Genomic DNA, 18,695 nt, shown 5'->3' with positions numbered 1-18,695 from the left:
TACAATAAAATACAATACTGTAATTTACAATTACAGTAAAACTCTACTGGAGTTCAGGACTTATGTTTAGTCTTTTTAAGGCCTTATAGTGAAGCTGAAATGTTCTCAGAAAGATCACTGCCTCAAAATCAGCACTGGATTGAACTCAAGCAATAAGGTTTCTTGTGGCTGCTCACTCACTTCCCCCCTGCAGTGGGATTGAGGAGAGAACTGGAAAAAGGTAAAACTCGTGCGCTGAGATAACAGGAGTCTAATAGGACAGAAAAGGAAGGGACATGAATCCCCATCCCATGACAAGATAATCCAAAGCACCTCTACCCAGTATTTTCAAATACAAGCTATCAACAAAGTCACAGAATCACAGAATCGTTAAGGTTGGAAAATATTGCTAAGATCATCTAAAACCATCAAACCCATCCCCACCGTGCCCACCAACCCACATCCCTCAGTGCTACATCTCTGTGTTTCTAGAACACCTCCAGGGATGGTGACTCCACCACCTCCCAGGGCAGCCTGCTCCAGTGCCTCACCACTCTTTCTGAGAAGAAATTTTTCCTAATATCCAGCCCAAATCCCATCTGTCAAAACCTAAGGCCATTACCTCTTGTCCTAAAGTCCTAATTTGCTGAAATAGATGATGTGGATTTAATCAAGCGAGGGAATCAGTTCTAAGTAAGTATACATCAGCCATATTTCAGTGCTAACCTTAGTTAATGGCTTTTGTGATTTAGAAATATTGTTTTAAACAGGTTTATTAAATTCAAAGTTCGTCATTTTTAATCCAAAACATGCAGTAAGTAATGATGACTTTTTTCTGTAGCTTATTATGAAGATCTTTATCTTCCAGTATATTTCAGACATAACATGGGTCTGTTCTACCCTTTTTAAGATAAAGAGCTTTCTGAAGAATAAAGAAAAAACACTTATTTTTCAACACACATCTGCCAGTCTTTAAAAGCTGCACAGAAAACCTTCTCAGAAACATTCATCCTCAAGATCTTGCCACCTTTAATCAGCAGAAAAGTGTTGCAAGGAGTCACTTAAACCATTCATTATTACTTTCTGTTTCATGAAAGAACAACATTTCCAAAAGATTCAAGATTTGCCTTTTGGTTGCTCAGTCACACTTGCAAAAACAAACAAGAAACATCTAAAGGCAAAAAAAGCCAACGTCAGTCATTACCTCTCCTGTTCTGTACAGAACATCTTTCACACTGAAGGCTTCTTTGCTACTGAGCTGGAAAGTAAATCTGTCTGCTGGAAAACTGCAATTTACTTATTGTCTTCTAAGATCTCAGAATTTAAAGATCTGAAAAAGTTTCTCATGTTAGGTTGTTCCAGAGTATTTGCTGTATATTTGGTATAACACAGCAATGTCTGTGAGGAAAACTCAGAATCTCCTTAAGTCCTGGATTATAGATAAAACAATACTGCAGCAACTGAAGAGCGAGATGATGTTTCTACAGAGCAAAGCAATTGAGTCATCTATCAACTCTGCTGCCTATCCTAGTCCATAACGTTACAATGCATCCACAAAGGAAAAAAAGAGCACACTGCAATTCATATTAGCAGGAAGTTAGATCCATCCATCTCATTGCATTTCTCTGCATCTTCAGATTGCATTTTAAACAAAAGAGTATCTCAGACTTTAAAATGTGTAAGCAAACTCAGTGACCACAGTCCTTCACACACACAGTAGAAATTAACAAAACAAAAATGTGTCAGGTTGCTAGGGAAAGGTAAATCTTGAAATTACCGCTACTGTAGAGATAATTGGTTTGTGTGCAAAGCTTTTTTAATATTGTCTTAAGACAAATTCCTGCATATTGATTATGTAACTATTTCTAATATTTGCCAGCACAGAATCAAATACTCTACTATCCAAACTAATTTAAGGAAAACATAAGTTTTGTTTATGCTTCAGCTGGGAGATTGCACATACACTGACTGCAGACAGACATAATAAAACTGCAATTAAAATAGAGAATCTTCACTGAAAGTTGGGGAGTAGCCAGGATAGTTCCTCAGCTCATGCTGACCTGCCCCCTAAATTTAGTCCCATCAATCCCAGAGTTCATGAGTTACATCTGCAAAACTTCAAGGAGATTTTATTTGTAGTTCAGAACCAAATTCCTACCAAAAAACAATTTTAAAAATCTAAAAGGAAGTATTCATACGATACAGCATCTGAAATATAAAATCAGGGTTCCTGTTTTCCAGCTTCTTTTATCTGATTCACTAAAAGGCAGCTGGCCACGGTGGACAGCTTATGGCATTCCTCTGCTTCACTGTGTGGAAGATGCAGCCGGTTTAGCTGGATTTCAGGAGCTGTGCCAGCTGCAGGAGACAGCATAATCAACCCTTGGCAAAACCTGCTTCATCATTCAGCTGAGTGCTGCCAGCCAGAACCCCACCGGTTGAAGGATGGTAATGCTAAGGAGAGACTTTCTGGAGGGGAAATTAAAAGTCAGAAAAGAAAATAAGACAGTGACTTTTTTCTGGGGTACATCAAGATTATCAAAGACTTCTCTCAATCCTTCAGGAAATGCAAAATTTTAAATAAAGTTGGGATTTGTTTCGTTTGGGTGCTTTAAATGATTCCTTTGAGCTTGTAAGTCTGATGGTCCCTGAATAGGCTTCTGCAGCTGCTGCACCTAATTTCATTTTGGCATGGAAAGAGGCGAGGGCATGTCTGTGCAGCCGAGTCTGCTCTTCCCCCTGAAGCAGGAGCAAGCATCATGATTCAATAAAATTTAAAAGTGCCTTTCACCACCTACATTTGTGCAGAGTGATTACAACTTCAAATGGATCGAATACAAGTAAAGAAAGCAGAGCATTGTTTACAGGGTGACAGTTGATTGGCAGGCAGAAATATAATTATGGATGATAGAAAAGGGCAAAATAGAAATCCAAACGATCGATTTCTCGGGCTAATTTAGAGTTTTGTTCCCGATGTTCATCAACAAGGCATGTTCACTTAGGATAATCCAAGGGCAGTCTGCAGTATTCATATGTCACTGAGGACAGTGAAGGTTAAAAGGACTTATTTTTTCCCATCCTTGTTTTACTTGAGACTGTAATATATTTGGAAAGAATTGCTGCTTGAAGTAGATATAGGATTTCAAGCTCTAATGTAAATTGGTAAACATATTGTCATAATAAAAATCAAAGCAAAGCAATCGCCAGCAATTCAAAATCCCGAGTATTATCTTGGATATAGGGATGAAACCATGAACTCTGTCAAGCTGCTTTAGTCTAGTGTAGTGCAAAAAGCAATTTAATATGGATCACAGAGAAGCCAGAAACCAAGACACTGCTGATCCACAGATCAGCAATCACTGTCAAAACAGACGAAGCTGTTCTTGGCTCTTCTGCATTGAGACTGCCATCCAGCACCTCCCTCCAAAGCTATCTGGGATTTGCTTCCCATTAGGTGACAGAAACCTCCAGTGTCAATGCTTGACACCTAAGTCAAGAAAACACAGTAAAGGCTCTCCAGTCATTTTAGTAAGACATAAATTGAGTGGGGGAAGGTTGAGGTTTAAAGTATACTAAATTGACAGATTCACGCTTTGCTAAAAATCCCGCTCCCCAGGAAAAAAAGAAAGGTGCTGACCAACCAAGAGCACCCTGAACTCTTCCACAGACTCAAAGATTCTCTTCCATTAGAGACGAAACACTGAAATTAGGCCAAAATGAGGGTTTTTTTTGTTTGTTTTTTAAGAAAGCACATAAGAAACTTGCTCTGTGTTCATTATGCTTCATTTTTAAGCTGGTAAGAAGATTGAGAAATGAAGAACATACTTCCTAAATTTACCTGCAATCACAGTTCACATTTTTCTGCTATCTGCTTACATAGTGGAATCAGTAGATAATGCCACTTTTCAACTCATTTAGTACCTGTATCATAGTGCTAAAAACTTTCAGTCAAGAGCTTTTGGTCTGGGCCTAAAAATGTGAATTTCTGCAACTGGTTGCATTCAACAACTTCACAGTATTTAATATCTAAGAACACAGAAGGCCAGACAAATTGCCAAATACAACCAGAAATGAATATCCTCTATCTGAAAAATCAGTAACGAACTCACAATTTAAAGAACATTATTTTGTATGATTATCTGCACTGATTAAATAATATTCCACCAAACAAGCAGAAGAGTACAGTCCTCAAGGCTATAAGGAAGAGGCAAAATCTTCTTTGTTTATGGGACAGGATCACATCCAGCCTCTTATTCATCTTTCTGTCCTTCTCACAGGATTTCATATGCTGCAAGAGTTTCACTCTACAAAACGTCAAGAGGAGCAGGTTCACAAAAAACACAGCAGAATTTAGCAGCAGTAATTTCAGGAACACCCAGTGAACCTACTGGCTGGAGATGAAACAAGCTTTCTGTCTGGACAAAGGCAATTTCAGAATGCCTAAAAGCAGTGTTTATTTAGTGCTGGACAGGAGAGATTTGGCCTGGGGAGGCCAGAAGGAAAATAGTATGTGATGTTATATGACTTCACATTATAAGGCAAGACCTCTTCATTCATCCAATTTTATGCACAACAGTATCTTCAGCTGACTCTCGCTTCTTGAAAAGAATAAAAAAGCTTCTTTAACTTCTGTCACTTCAAATAATAGCACAGGAATTCCTTCCAATTTCTAAATACATGAGTTTTTATCTGAACTTTCAGAAATTCAGGGCAAAAACTCTGAGTACCTATAGAATCTCAAGTAATGCATTCCTCTCTCCTGGAGGGTCTATCTTAAAATGTCTGTGATAATGCCAACAGTTGATTTTTAATTTTTTTTTTTTCTCTGAACAGATGGTGGCCACAAAGGCAGTATTATCACACAACTGAAGTAACGCTATCTGGTAGAAAAGCTGAAATGGACTCTCCTGTAAAGCAGAACTAGTCATGCTTTACAGAAAAGTTTTTTGTGGTTTTATATAAAAAGGCATCTAGATGGAAACCCACATGTTAAGTAGTTATACTCCATTCCTATTACTTGTAATAATATTTTGAAATCCAATTTGTGCTGACTTTCTAACATTTTGTTTTCTAAATATACTTAACCAGACATTTAATAGTTTTTTACCTTTGAATTAGTCAAAGTTTTGAGCAGGGATATCATTAATAATTCATTTTCATTTAAGAGTAATCATTTATTTGGGCTACTGAAATCACTCTGACTTCATTCTTAAACAATAGGAATTTTTGGCACAACCATATTTGCAAGTTCAGAACTTGAGCCATGAAATCATGAGGAAACTCAGAGAAGTTTTATATAAAACAGCAGAATTGAGCCCAAAGACTCTTCTGATCATGTGGGAAGTGAAATTTGTCTTATTCAACACAGAAATGTCTTCAGAAGAGTACTCTGCAACAAAGAATCTGCTCATAAAAGCACAGGGCTTTGAAGAACTAGTAACTAACAGCAGCTAATCGACATGAGGTCAATCTGAGTATTATTATTTTTTCCACTGTTCTTCAGTCAATATTGTTTCATTCTGCAGGCCTTACACAAGGCTGATTTCCCACTCCCTATCCCCAATCTCGTTCGCTCTTTCTCAGAGCAATGTTTATAAGCAAAAATCATATTACGAAACAAGAGCTCTGACACACAACATCTCTACAAGAAAAACTTCTTGTTCAACTATTTTAAATGAAGGCAAGAGACAGCTTTTCTCTGGCTCGTCTTCATAGTCTTCTGAAATGACAACTTCGTGCCAATCCATGCTATATAGTATTCTCATCTTATATAGTGACTGATCTTAAATAGTAGTGTTATTTAGCAATTGTCTAAAACCAAGTACTGTATACAAAGTGACATTTTCTTGTACCAACAATGAAGAGCAACACAGTCTGTTGCAAACTCTGCTAAGAGAAATGGCTAGCATTGTTTTTATATAACTTAATTGCATTGGTTATATACAGAGCTTTTCATATTTTTCGCACCTAGTAACCTGCATTGCAGTTATCTTGCATTTTTTCCCCCTAAATCTCTTTTTAAGAAATGACATTACTTAAAATTAGGATAAAGTAATGCTCATTTTAGTACAATATACTGGCAATCAAGCCTGCTTAAAATAAGGATTTGAATAGGTCATAAAATCGCAGAATGTCCCAAAGGGACCCACAAGGATCATCAAGTCCAAATCCTAATGAGAGTATTTTTAACATCACTACCTGTAATCCTAGTTAGGAATTTTTAGAAAGGGAGTAGGTATTTAGCATCATGTTCTTGGCTATAGCTTTGACTTCTGTTGTTGTTCCCTCTCCTTCCCTTCCAATGGCAGTCTCAGCTTTTTTGGTATAATACAGACAAAATTGTAGTCTGCTAGTCTGGAATACAAACATATTGCTGCCTTTAACTAATGCCATTAAATACTAGAGAGCTCAATAATGACACTATTGCATTTTTTAATACATATAAATAAATGTGTGTGTATTAAATTTTCAGACTTGATGACAACAAAGCTCAGTTAGCTATAGTTCATTTTCTAGTATTGTTTTAATACAGACAGAACTTCTAGTTATGATACAGTACACATAAAGAAGTGCATCTTGCTTATTTTTTTTCCTTGGACAAGAAGCTTAAATACTATTTCACCAGCATATAAAACAGATATGAATATCAGCATTTCCTGCCTGCATTAAGAGTTTAATACAGTGTGTTTTATTCACCTAGGAAACGTTTCTTCTTCTGCTTTAGCAATTAAGGTTTCTGTCTTTTCTTGACTTGAATAAAGAACAATCCATAACAACTTCACAGAACAAAATCATACTGCTCATTTCTGTCAATCACTAAAAGTACAGTTATACAATTACACCACAGAACTTTAAAGTACATTAGATACTTAGTCACATACATGAAAAGACAGTGTAAGAACTCCATTTAAAAAGAAAATTCTCCAAATTGCAATGTCTGAATGACTGACTGAAACAAAGGGAGGAAAATAAATTGCCATACCGGTGAACTCCACTGTTGCACATAATGATGTGACAAGCTCCAAGCCTGTTGCAGAGTTCAGAAGAAACTGATAGCAATCCAACCCCAGAAGCACTGCAAGCAGTGTATGCACAGGCAGCAGTGCGCTTAGATCGGATAAAGGACCCTACGAGTCGGTAAAGTTCATCCAAGCAATTAAGTGGCCTCATCAGCTGAAAGAGAGAAAAAGAAATTTTAATATTTCCTACCAAGAGAATGTGAAATGCTTTTTTTGAGTAAGTCTTCACAGATGTGTGTTGGAATAACAGGGTAAGCTGGGACAGCCGAAGTGAGATTCTGTAATGTACATAAAGAACATGAAGTCTTTTGCTATGTGACTTAGAACAACATTTTTTTCATTCCCATAGCAGCACTGAACAGATCCATAAGTGCCACTTCCATCATTGCTATTTTCAGAAAAAGGAACCACAAAGAAACAACCATAATGCATGCAGAGGAGGGATGCCAAGGCTGGTTAATTGACTCACTGACAAAATCAGATTATAATTAAGAAACACTATCCCCCCATTTATGCAAACAGCTGTTTTCTAATCTCGACTAACAATATGGAAAGAGAAAAATGATCAAGAGTGACAAAATATACTGCAAGACTCAGTACTAGCGTATGGAAAATGAATGATTCACCTTTCTTTATTAGGTGAATCATTCAAGTGGAAGGTTGCCCTCAGAAGAGGAACCCTTAAAAGAAGTTTAGCAATGAAAAGCAGCATCCATGGTTCTTTGTGTAAAGAAAAAATTCACAGCACAGATTCCATAATTCAGATTCCATTTCTCTTCCTACCAGAAATACTTAAAGATTCTAACAAAATCCTACTACCAAAGGATGGATATTTTGAAGGACAGATTAATACCCCAAAGACATCCTTAACTAATTAGAGAAATGTCAGCCTCACTTGCTCATTTTGGAGGTAACCTCACTAAAAAGCATACAGGTCAGGTAAATAAATTAGAAAAAGAAGTATATTTAAATCTGGGTGCAAATAGATTTAACTTGATTTAACTCCTATTGATCTAACTTGCATCCATTTAAATTGATTTTAACTGTGCCATTTACGAATGCAGAGCTATGGAGAAGAGAACAAAAGTCACAGCTACAGCTACAAACTGAGATCATGCATTCACTCTTAGCTTGCTCCAATTGCAAAATAAATGCATTAGCTTAACTTAGCATCCCTTGGTTAGATCTGTATTATGAGCTGCTTTTATCTTGCCCTTGACCTTTTTACTGAAACAGCAGGTTTGGGGGTAACAAGCACTCCACATGTAGCTAAATTTGTCCTGCTGCGGCGGCAACATTTTAAAAAAAAAAAAAAGTTCTTGACACCATAGAAGGAGAGGCACAGGCTCACCTCCTCCTCCCCCCTTCCATGTAGTCCAGTACAGAGACAAGAAACAGGAACAAGAAACAGAGCGGGGTTGGTCTCTTCTCAGAGGTGACAGGACGAGGGGAAATGGCCTTAAGTTGCGCCAGGGTAAGTTCAGGTTGGATATCAGGAAACACTTCTTGACAGAAAGGGTTGTTAAGCACTGGAATAGGCTCCCCTGGGAGGTGGTTGAGTCACCATCCCTAGATGTGTGTAAAAAACCATTCGGATGTGGTGCTCAGGGACATGATTTAGCGGAGGGTTGTTAGAGTTAGGACAGTATGGTTAAGCTGTGGTTGGATTTGATGATCTTTAAGGCCTTTTCCAATCTGAGCAATTCTGTGATTCTATGATTCTAACTATCAGTCTTCTAATGGTCATACTGCACGATGCAACCATAAACTTCAGTCTGTCACAGAGCTCAGTGACAATCGTTGCATTTCTCAAGACACAGTAACTCAATCACTTTTGCTTTTAATTCAGTACAGACAAGATCCTGGAATTTTACTGAGCTGCAATATGGCTATTAACTCTCTGACAATAGGGGAGCATTAAATGAATTTTCCTAGCCTCTGGGATCTCTCAGTCACAGAGGTTTGAAGAAAGTATTAAAGCATTTGAAGAAAGCCTAAAAGAGCAGGTTCAGAAGGAAGCGTAAGATGCTGAAACAGTACTTAATTTTCAACAGCAATTCCAATTTTCAGAACTAAAAATATCTGCCTGCATCTACTCCCTTATTGCCTAAGCCTGTGAATGCTCCTGGTGTGACTGTATTACTTTGACAATGCAGTGAAAAAGAAAAGTTGTGGTTCTCTTTCTCAGATAAATTGATGCCCTGCAGCCTCATCTGCTGATGCAGAATTACACTGCAACAGAGAGCCCTTATAAGAGGGGTACAAGAAAAAGTTGCAAGAGTTTCTCCTTTCCTTGCCCGTACAGCTTTGAATACTTCCAATTCTCAATGGAAAGGACATGGTGTGTAACACAGAAAGTTTAATTAGGTACCTACCTTATCTATGTAAGCTGCTTTAGATGTTGAATTTGGAGGCAGGTTTGACTTGTCCAGGTAGAATGCCCTGAAAAAACAAACATAATACAGCAAAGACTGTTAATTATTTGAACTCCTGAACAAAACGGATGAAGGAGACTATTCTGAGACATAGTCCTAAGGATTGTTATCTTATTACTACGACTATCATAACAAGAGAGGGTTAAGAATTTACAAAGGTAAACAGGTACTAACGCTCTTTTTTTAAAAATAATGAGAAATGCTTTTCTTGTTTTGGAGACAAATTTCCCCTCTGCCCTTCAACAGTTCACTGCAAAATTTTAACCTCTACTTAGAAGAAAAACATATTCTGAAAATGATTTTTACCAAAACATACATTTGCATCAATGAAAGGTTTGTGGCAGTTGTCAGATTCTAACAGTAACTTTAGGAAACTTGGCATCACGGTATGTAAACAGTGCCTGCATCTTATGTACTGTGAGTTTTGTTTGTATGTTTGTTTGAATACCAGTTGTAAATAACTGCAATGATACCAGAACCAAATCCCAAATATGAAAGCCAGTACTGGCACTGAGGAAAGAATATTCAAGCTGAAATTTATAAATACCCACTGGGACTCTCTGACAGATGAGGCCTCCAGTGAGGACCACACAACACCTGCCACTGCAGTAACTCTGGCCAACGTTTAAAAAAAAAAAATTAAAAAAATTCATAAAATACACACAAAATAAAACCAAGAACACTGAATTTTGGAAAGAACTAGGTTTTTCAGTGGAACCTTCAAGCAATTATCCAGCTCCAAAGCCTGAACACAAGCAGCAGGCCTGGCTAAGGGTCACAGCTGAGTCCTGGCCCAGGCTGGAAATAATGTCCTGCTGCCCTACAGAATGTGGCAACCAAAGTTCAGCATATGCTCCCCCAGCTTTTTAAATATTTTTATGTTTTTAAAATTTTATCTTCATAGCTGGAATTATTCACAGGGTTATATATTTGCAGAGCAGAGGTGCAGAGGATAAATTTGAATAGCCTTTTATTCTTCAGTCTGGAAATGCTGTGCTGTTAAACAAATGCATGCACCTTTCAGTCTAGTAGATTTTTCTGCCCATAGTTTTGTAGTTTTGAGAAGCATCTTCTCCCAGATTTGAGGTTTGAACCTTACAAAGCACAGCAATGAAATCTGATCTCATTCTGTTATTCCATTAAGCCCTCGTACAATCCAGAATTTACTCCATGTTAAAGGAAGCTGGAGACTATTGGAAGGAAAAGAGGTTTGCAGAGAAAATTACTCATAAATCACTGTGAGTGGCCACAGCACATAAAAGCTACCCCAGCAGCAACAAGCCAGCCTTTCTCTTTGTTAGAAAAGCTAAAGACCACAGCATCACCCTGCCACCCACCAAACATTATTAAACTAAAAGCCTTCACTGTTTTTTCCTGCTATGCCACAGGAAAATCTGCTTCACTTTCAGTATGTTCAGCACTTCCATTTTCTTTGTGCTATTATTTCAGTAAATTCAACTGCATTAAATGAGACCAGAAACCAAATATAGAACAGTACACACATTAATGGAGTACATGGAAAATAATCAACTCAGGGTACAAAATGAAGCAACGTGAATGCTAGAATAGGATATACAATTATAAGAATTACTATATTAATTCAGTCAGTTATTCATTAAGTTAAAGAACAAAAGAAATCAACTATACACAACATTAATTTTAAATATCAAAATATCCTGCTACCACTGAAACAATTCCCCCTCCACTACAATCAGATAACACTCCCAGATGTTTCTCCAATGCTTTATTTTTATTGCTTTTCATAAAAACATGCTTCAGTATTTTACAGAACATGACAAACTGTGGACAGCAAATAAATTTCCAAAGCACTTCGCTTAATTACTAAATGCTTGTTAAGGTCCTTCATCATATTTTATGGGAAAAGTTAATGGCAATCTTGGCGCAGTGCCCAGTTCAGACAGTATTTTCTAATCAATTTGAGATGAACAAGAATGAAATCATAGTTCTTTGTCTGCAATTGTGATGCTGTTTTGTGCTACTAAAAGCCTTACAATTTCTATAAATTGTTGTAGAAAAGCCTTCCTTTAAAGAGGGAAAAAAAAAGGTAGAAAAAACAATAGATACTAAAACTACAGGAGATGATTGCTATGTTCCACCTTTTAAAAACATTCCCTGTGTCAAAATATCAAATAACAGGACAGATACCTCAAGGAAAACTTACTATGGATTGAACTAACAAATATGTTAGGGCTCAAAAAGAAAAACCTATCATAAATTAAATTTTCCCATAACTTGTACATTAGATACAGAAAAACTGATAGGATTTTGTAGGATACCCTACAAAAATGATTTAGACCTGAAAAAATGAAACACTGAAAACTGAAGCTTAAAGGAGACAGGCATTTCTGAGAAACTCTGTACATGCATGTACATGCATAACCCAAGTTTCTAGGCTTTCAAAATGCTGTTCTAGGAAGTCTATATGCTTATGGATGTTGACATCCATTCTCTGACTGGACACGGTGGAAAGATAATTGGATTAAATAGCATTAAATAAAGGTTAACTGGGGGTTCTGCTCTAGAAAGGTCCAACACTGGACACGATTTGAATTGACCATTATTGCAACACAGCACAACTCCTTACATTTTACTAGCAGTATTTTTGTGTTGCTATTCGTGCTCCAAGTCTAGAAGAAAGAAAACTGTAATATTCTATTTCTACTTAAGTGCACAAGAAAGGAATAGTTTCTATATCGACAGAATACATTAAGATAACTACCCACTGAAGCCTCAGCATACTGAGTAGTTGAAAGAAGTTTGCAGACATGAGCAATCAGATGTCAGAACACACAAGGACTTCCCACCTTCCATCACTGACATGCCTTGAAAAATACATATTTCAGCAATAAGGGCAATGTGTAGAAGCTCTGTAGTTTCATCATAAAACAAGATTATGGACACCAAGGAGATTTCAACCCCAACATACATGACAGTGATACAGTCCTGTGTACAATATTACTAGAGAAAAGTTTAATTATAACAAGAAAACACCTTCATGACAATTTCACAATATTAAATTCTTAAACAGTTTAGATTGTAATATTCTGACCATTCACAAGCACTACTGTGCAACTTGAAGCACAGAGAAGAAAATTTGAACACTATGTGGCTCTGAACTTACCTTGGATAATTCATATTTCATGCGTAAGTCCCTTCTGGCTAACTCTAGGCACAGTGACACACCAGCTATGCCAGTGTTTATTCTAACTGTAACCAAACAGAACTGTGGAAAATAGTTTGTGGGGATAAGGATGTGAATGTAAGGTGAAATTATCAAAATACATACAGAGAAAAGAGAAGAATCTTTGAATTTAATTATATCAAGGAATGCCAACCTGTACATCATCCAAAATGCACATCACCTCACTCCTAAACATTTGTAAATGCATAAGCAAGGGGATTCACAGAAATGTGGGCACAGAAGTGTGAGGACAGAAAGTTCTGGATGGCAGAAAATAGAAGAAATAAAATAAAAAAAGGCTTTTGCTCTATGTAACTCTGATTGTTTTTCAGATGTTGCATTTTACTCTCTATTTATCCAGGGATCCAGAAGAGATCTTTGTTACCAGTATGCTAAGCCTCCAGTCATCTCTATTTACTTCCCAGATCACCTGAAATCATCCTGTTCTATTAATTGAAAGGAAAGATCTTGAGCCACCACCACTGCTAGATACATTACTGCTTCTCCTGTTATACCAGCAGCCAAATCCACACTGAACCCACTGCTACTAACAGCTTCCAATTCCTTATCACAAAGTAGATTTCTCTTTTTGATTTATGATATTCTAGACATGGAATATCCTGTTAAGGTGATAACATGCCAAACAGTCATAGGGTAGCAAGCATTTCTACTACACCTACAAGCTGAACAAGCTACAGACTTGGTCTGAATTCATATCAAGTGACCAGAAGTGAAAGAAAAAGCTTCATTTCTAATCATTGCAGACACACTTTCTCTGCACTTGCCAATTCCTAAGAAAACAGAATGAACCAGGTGTCATTTTGAGGTGTTTTTATTTTTTAGTGTAGTCTATCAAGATTTCTGAACATTCTCTGTAATAAATTTTGATCATACTTTGCCAAAAGACTGAGGAGTGTAAAGAATTTACACTCACACACAGAGGATGTAACTGGAAGAGAGACGAAGAAAAAAACAAAAACACAAAAAAATCTAAATCCGAGCCAGCTGGAGATATCTTTTAGACCAGCTGGACAATTTGATTTACTTTATCCAGTATCTCTCTATTCACTCTGGTCGTGCTTCACTTTAGATGCAATGAATCCCAATTTCTGTTCTACCTAAAATGTTTCTCATTAAGTTTGTCAGGAGACAAATCTGGCAATTATTTCCTTGTTATGTCCTTCAGAGTGAATGCTTAATTCTGAATCTCTCCTTCATAACAATTTTGCATTATAGAGAGTTCAGCTAGAAGTATCTACTTCATTTGGAATCACATCTTAAAATTCTAAAAGGCATCAGATTTCCATTTTTTATAGGCATAAAAACTAGTTGATAAATTGGTAAGTGTAGCATTGCAGTTCAGTTTTGTTGCTGTACTTTTAAACACAACGTAATGTATCAAATAGCTGGCATTAAAAATAGGAAAATAGCTTTTGCCTACTTCATAAATATTCCACTTCAGTGGAAAGAAAATCTTTTCATAGAATTACCACCTAAAACCTGTAAGTCTCCTCAGATTACTATGTTCTGAATTTGATGGCAATAACAAAGACTAGTTAGACATGAAGGAAAGTAAGACTAAATTCACAGGACAAGAGGGGGACAAGAACAAACAGCACAAGCTTCTTAATCTCATGAGCAATTTCATTTGGAAAGGCTTTCCACTGGAAAGAGTGGGGGAAGAAGTCTGTCAGTTTTAAGATGGGTTTTAATGCATTAATTATGGGTCTTGATATATGATTTTGTCTTTGTGATAATACAGGCATGGTCCTGAGGACTCATAAGCTTGTTCCAGAGACAAATTCTTTCTTTCATATAGTAATTAAATCTCTCTAAATAGATAGATCTTTTATGTCATTGTGTCATTTTTACCAAAGTAACCATTAGAGAATTTTAGTTCAACCTGAAGTCATGAATGCCATCACATCTATTTTCTGCCTTGACTAAGTTATACACAGTATGGAATATCTCAGCCTGCCAAGGAGCCTGCAGCTTGAGAAGCTGCTGAGTATGTATACATGTTTGTGTAAATAAAAAGTTGTTATATTACATAGACATATTTTTGTTCCACGCTCATATAAATCCTAGGGGCAGAAATCCTCTCTTTATAATTCTTTTTTAAAATAAAAAATAATTATATTAAATTCTCATGAATTACAGTAAGATTAAATTAAATTTGCCAACATTCTGATAAAGGCTTCTCATGTCATCAGTTAGATGCAGGAGGCTTTAGAGAGAGAAACAGTTTGAAGTTGCATTGTAAATTAAACACTTTAAAATGACAAATATTGCATTCAACGTAATCAGATGTTCAGTATAATGAGGATAGTTAGCTAAATCATTTGTCATTACATTCACTGATTATAATTGCTTCCTTAGCCTAACAGACTTGCATTTACCTCCTAAGATGATACCAAAGAAAGCAGCAACATAGGAGAAATCAAAAGAAAAAATAATTTTTAAAAAGGCCTTTTCCCTTTAGTGCCAGCTCACTTCAAAGAATAGCTCCAAATCACACAGAATGGTTGATTACAAAGAACATTTTCTTCGTGCCTTCTATGTTGATGCACAGGCAAGTTAATTACTACGCAGTAGTAATTAGCACTCACACCACTGGTGAGAATGGACAGCAATCCACATCTACCTTACTCACAGCATGATCTTTGGTGTAAATAACTAGGTCATCACATTGTCAGGGATGTCAGCAGAAAGAGACATATCAGGAATAAAGATAAGAAGTAGAGCTCTTGGAAGCTCTCCTAAGCTCACCTTCATCTATTCCTTTACTTATTCCCCTCTTAATCTTCCCAGTTCAAACCACCATATTATTGGGAACCAAATTTTAAAGGTGTTTAGGTATCTAAATGCAAGGACAGGTGCTAAAGAGGCATTAAAGATGTTCATTAATCTAACTGCCAATGACTGCACTAATTTCTCATCAGCTAAAAATTAGCTGTGTGGACAATTTCAGAATTCATGTATAGGCACCTAAATTCCACAAGAGTTTATTCTTGGTGTCAACAGAATGCAGTGGAGCAAACTTGCAGACATCTCACAAACTTAAACTGATAGCCCCGCACCCCACTGAATGGCTTGTATCCCAACATCTCTTCCACTTTTGAGACATATTATTCATGTGCTCCAGAGAAAAGACAGATGTTCCTGGACTTTTTTGATTAAGAAGATAACTAAGAGCACCTGTGAAAAAGTAGATTTTAATAAAATGTTGAAGGAGGGGCCCACTTCCTTCCCAAAAAGATAATTCATAGATGAAAAAAGTATAATCAGAATTGCCTGATATATTTCAAAATGTCAAATATTTATGAAGAAATAAAGACTGGACAAGGAAGCTTCCTTATCACTGTAGACTGGAAGGCCCATTCTATGCCATCAAGCTAAATCTCTGACAAATCAACACAAGCATTCCTATACTCATCAAGGTCACTCAAAAACAATTTCACTTACTGCAGGAAGCTAATCCAAAACCTGATTCTTTTGAGGGAAAATGTGCTTATATTCAGCCAAAAGTTTTATCTTAAAAGTCACCGTTCAGTCCAAGGATTGCCTGAGTTATGGCCATTCAGCTGACCTGTAGGTCAGGGTTTCTCCCAGCTTCTAAGTGGCCTGCAAACATAACCAAGCTTTTGGTCTCAGTAATGACCGTATGATTTATTTCTGTGCAGTATACTAATAAATACCATAATGAATCACATCATGCAGGAAATAAACCTTTAGTAAATATAAAAATCATATTCATAGGACAGAGTGTCTTTTAACTAAATAACTCTTAAAACATTAACACTTCAAAAATGATAAATTAAGTTTTCCCTCATGCTTTTACAATCATGTATGATTCAAGATGTGCAAGAAAAGATATAACTAAACCCAACAGTTTAAGTAATTATATTGCATTCATCAATTATCACTATTTGTATCACCGTTTGTTGTAAATATGAATTCAAATACCACTGTGCCTTGCTGAAGAAAAACTGACTGATATCTATAAAAGCAAAACAACTGATTCAAGATGGAACAAGGCTATTTGAACAGCAAGGAGTAGCAAAGGAGAAAGACGAAGAAAACTGAAAGAAGGTAGGAGAACGTACATTATTATTTAACATCAGTATCTGTACAGGTAAGATGCACTGGTCCTCCTGTATGTCAGAAGACAACAGTAGGGATATCAAAGACATAGTCATAAATATATTCAAAAATCTTTACTGACTTAATTGCTTTCACTTGGTTATATTACATGTTTCCTACTAGAAAACCATTTGATTAGGTTAAATTTACAGTGCTGGCAACTTGCACCAGCACAACTTGCAAATACAATTTCAGTACAGCTTTTTTCCTTATGCATGTCAGAGAAGCAGAAGCACTGAATTACAGACATAAAGGCAAATGGCTGACCGTGAAAAAAATCCAGCACAACTGTGGGCCAGATGCGGAAGATCTTCCAGCAGTTCCAGAAATCTCATAAACTAGTCTGTTTTTAAAATAACATACTTATTCAGATAAAGGACTTCCTACACATCACAGAGGCAAAGGATTTTGACTCAGGAATTACAGAAAAAGTAGAAACGCTTAGCTGGTCTTAAAATGAAAGTTCTCACGTATAACCAACCAGATTCTGATAGGTAGAGTTAAACTCAATTATGGAAGATGGAGGGACGTTTCCTCCATTCCACATAAGCATCAAATTATGTAACTGGTTTTCAACAGTCTTTCATATGATTAATTACAAATTATAACCTTATGATTAGTATTCTGCAGTTGAGGTTGCATTTCCAAAAGCCGCAAAGTAAGGACCATGAAAGAGAGGAGTTTTTATGACTGCTCCAAATCGGTGTTGAGGGGGATCTGGATGGATTATGTCACTTCTCATACTGTGGTAAAGTTGATCATAGTTCATTAGCAATGAATGAATGAATTCTGCAATATAAGTAAGGATTCCGTTTTTTATTTTACTTGATTGATAATCCACTAAAAATTTATTAATATATCTCTTGATTCAGTCAAATAAATAAATTGCAAATGAATTCTGTAAGGCACACGCCTCAAAAGTGTTGTATAAGTTCATTCTTTAACAGAACTTTACCACAGAAAATTAAGTAGTAGTTGAGGTACTAAACATTTTAAAATTTTATTCTCCTGCTTGATTTCATCACAGTTCCTTTGTAAGTGGGATTATCCATAACTTAAATGGCTCCATCGGGTTCACATTATTAGAACACGATTAGTCAAATGCGTCAGGAATAAGAGAAGCTGAATTTGCTTCAGAAGTTCTGTTGCTCTACTTTGCTTTCTGCTGCTGTAGCAATGGAAAGACTGCAAAGTGATCATCAGATAGTCATTTCAGGAGTAGCAACGTGTTCCTTTTTGTACAGAGAAATGATGGTTTACTGGTTGTGTCTTGAATGACATTTTATTACTGATTATGTGGTGCTACACAGAGGATTTCTTCCACATGAAGAGTTTAAGACAGTGTAATTGCTTTTGTGTATGTTTCCAGGGACTATTCAATTTCATTTTTATGTTTTCCTTTGGAGCAATTATCCAAATGTTAATAGCTTTTGTTGCTGTACTTAGTTTATTAGATTCTCCTGTCCAAACACCTACATAGTCTAGCAAAGAGCAGAACAAGAACAAAGCATCTGCTTTTCTCTTTTTCCTCTTCTCTTCACTATGTTAGTGAATTCCTGAAGCTCTGTGCCTTATTTAAGAAATGGCTTAAGTTCAACAGAAAACAAACGCAGAGATCAATTACTAAATGTCCTCATCAGACATGAAATGGCTGGGAGAAAAAAAAAATAATGTAATTTTCCTATTCTTCAAACTGGACAGAGCTACCATTGGTAATTTTTGTTGAATGCTAACTTTTTCACAGTAGCTTCTTGCAAAATCAGGCATTGATCATTAGCAAATGATCAGATCCATGAATCAAAACACCGTAAGAGTGCTATGTCTCATTAGGTCCAAAGCATGAATGAAGATTCTAACTAGAATGCGTGAGATAAGCAAGCCCAAGCAACATTAGAACATAAAGTTGGGAAGAAGTTA

At 36.5% G+C, this 18,695-nt stretch overlaps 1 protein-coding gene across 1 annotated transcript in view; it reads right to left on the bottom strand.

Annotated features, from left to right (window-relative positions):
• Positions 1 to 18,695, bottom strand: part of PREX2 (phosphatidylinositol-3,4,5-trisphosphate dependent Rac exchange factor 2) — a 176,629-nt gene that overhangs the window by 19,281 nt on the left and 138,653 nt on the right. Inside the window, exons 36-37 of the mRNA XM_031604865.2 lie at positions 9,374 to 9,440; positions 6,962 to 7,152 (exon numbers count right to left, since the gene is read on the bottom strand). Coding sequence (XP_031460725.2) covers positions 6,962 to 7,152; positions 9,374 to 9,440 — 258 coding nt within the window. The remainder of the gene's footprint in view (positions 1 to 6,961; positions 7,153 to 9,373; positions 9,441 to 18,695) is intronic.

Source organism: Phasianus colchicus, chromosome 3 (genome assembly GCF_987193195.1).
Source record: "Phasianus colchicus chromosome 3, bPhaCol1.hap1.1, whole genome shotgun sequence".
Classification (NCBI taxonomy): domain Eukaryota; kingdom Metazoa; phylum Chordata; class Aves; order Galliformes; family Phasianidae; genus Phasianus; species Phasianus colchicus.
This window is presented reverse-complemented; position numbering and strand designations above follow the sequence as displayed.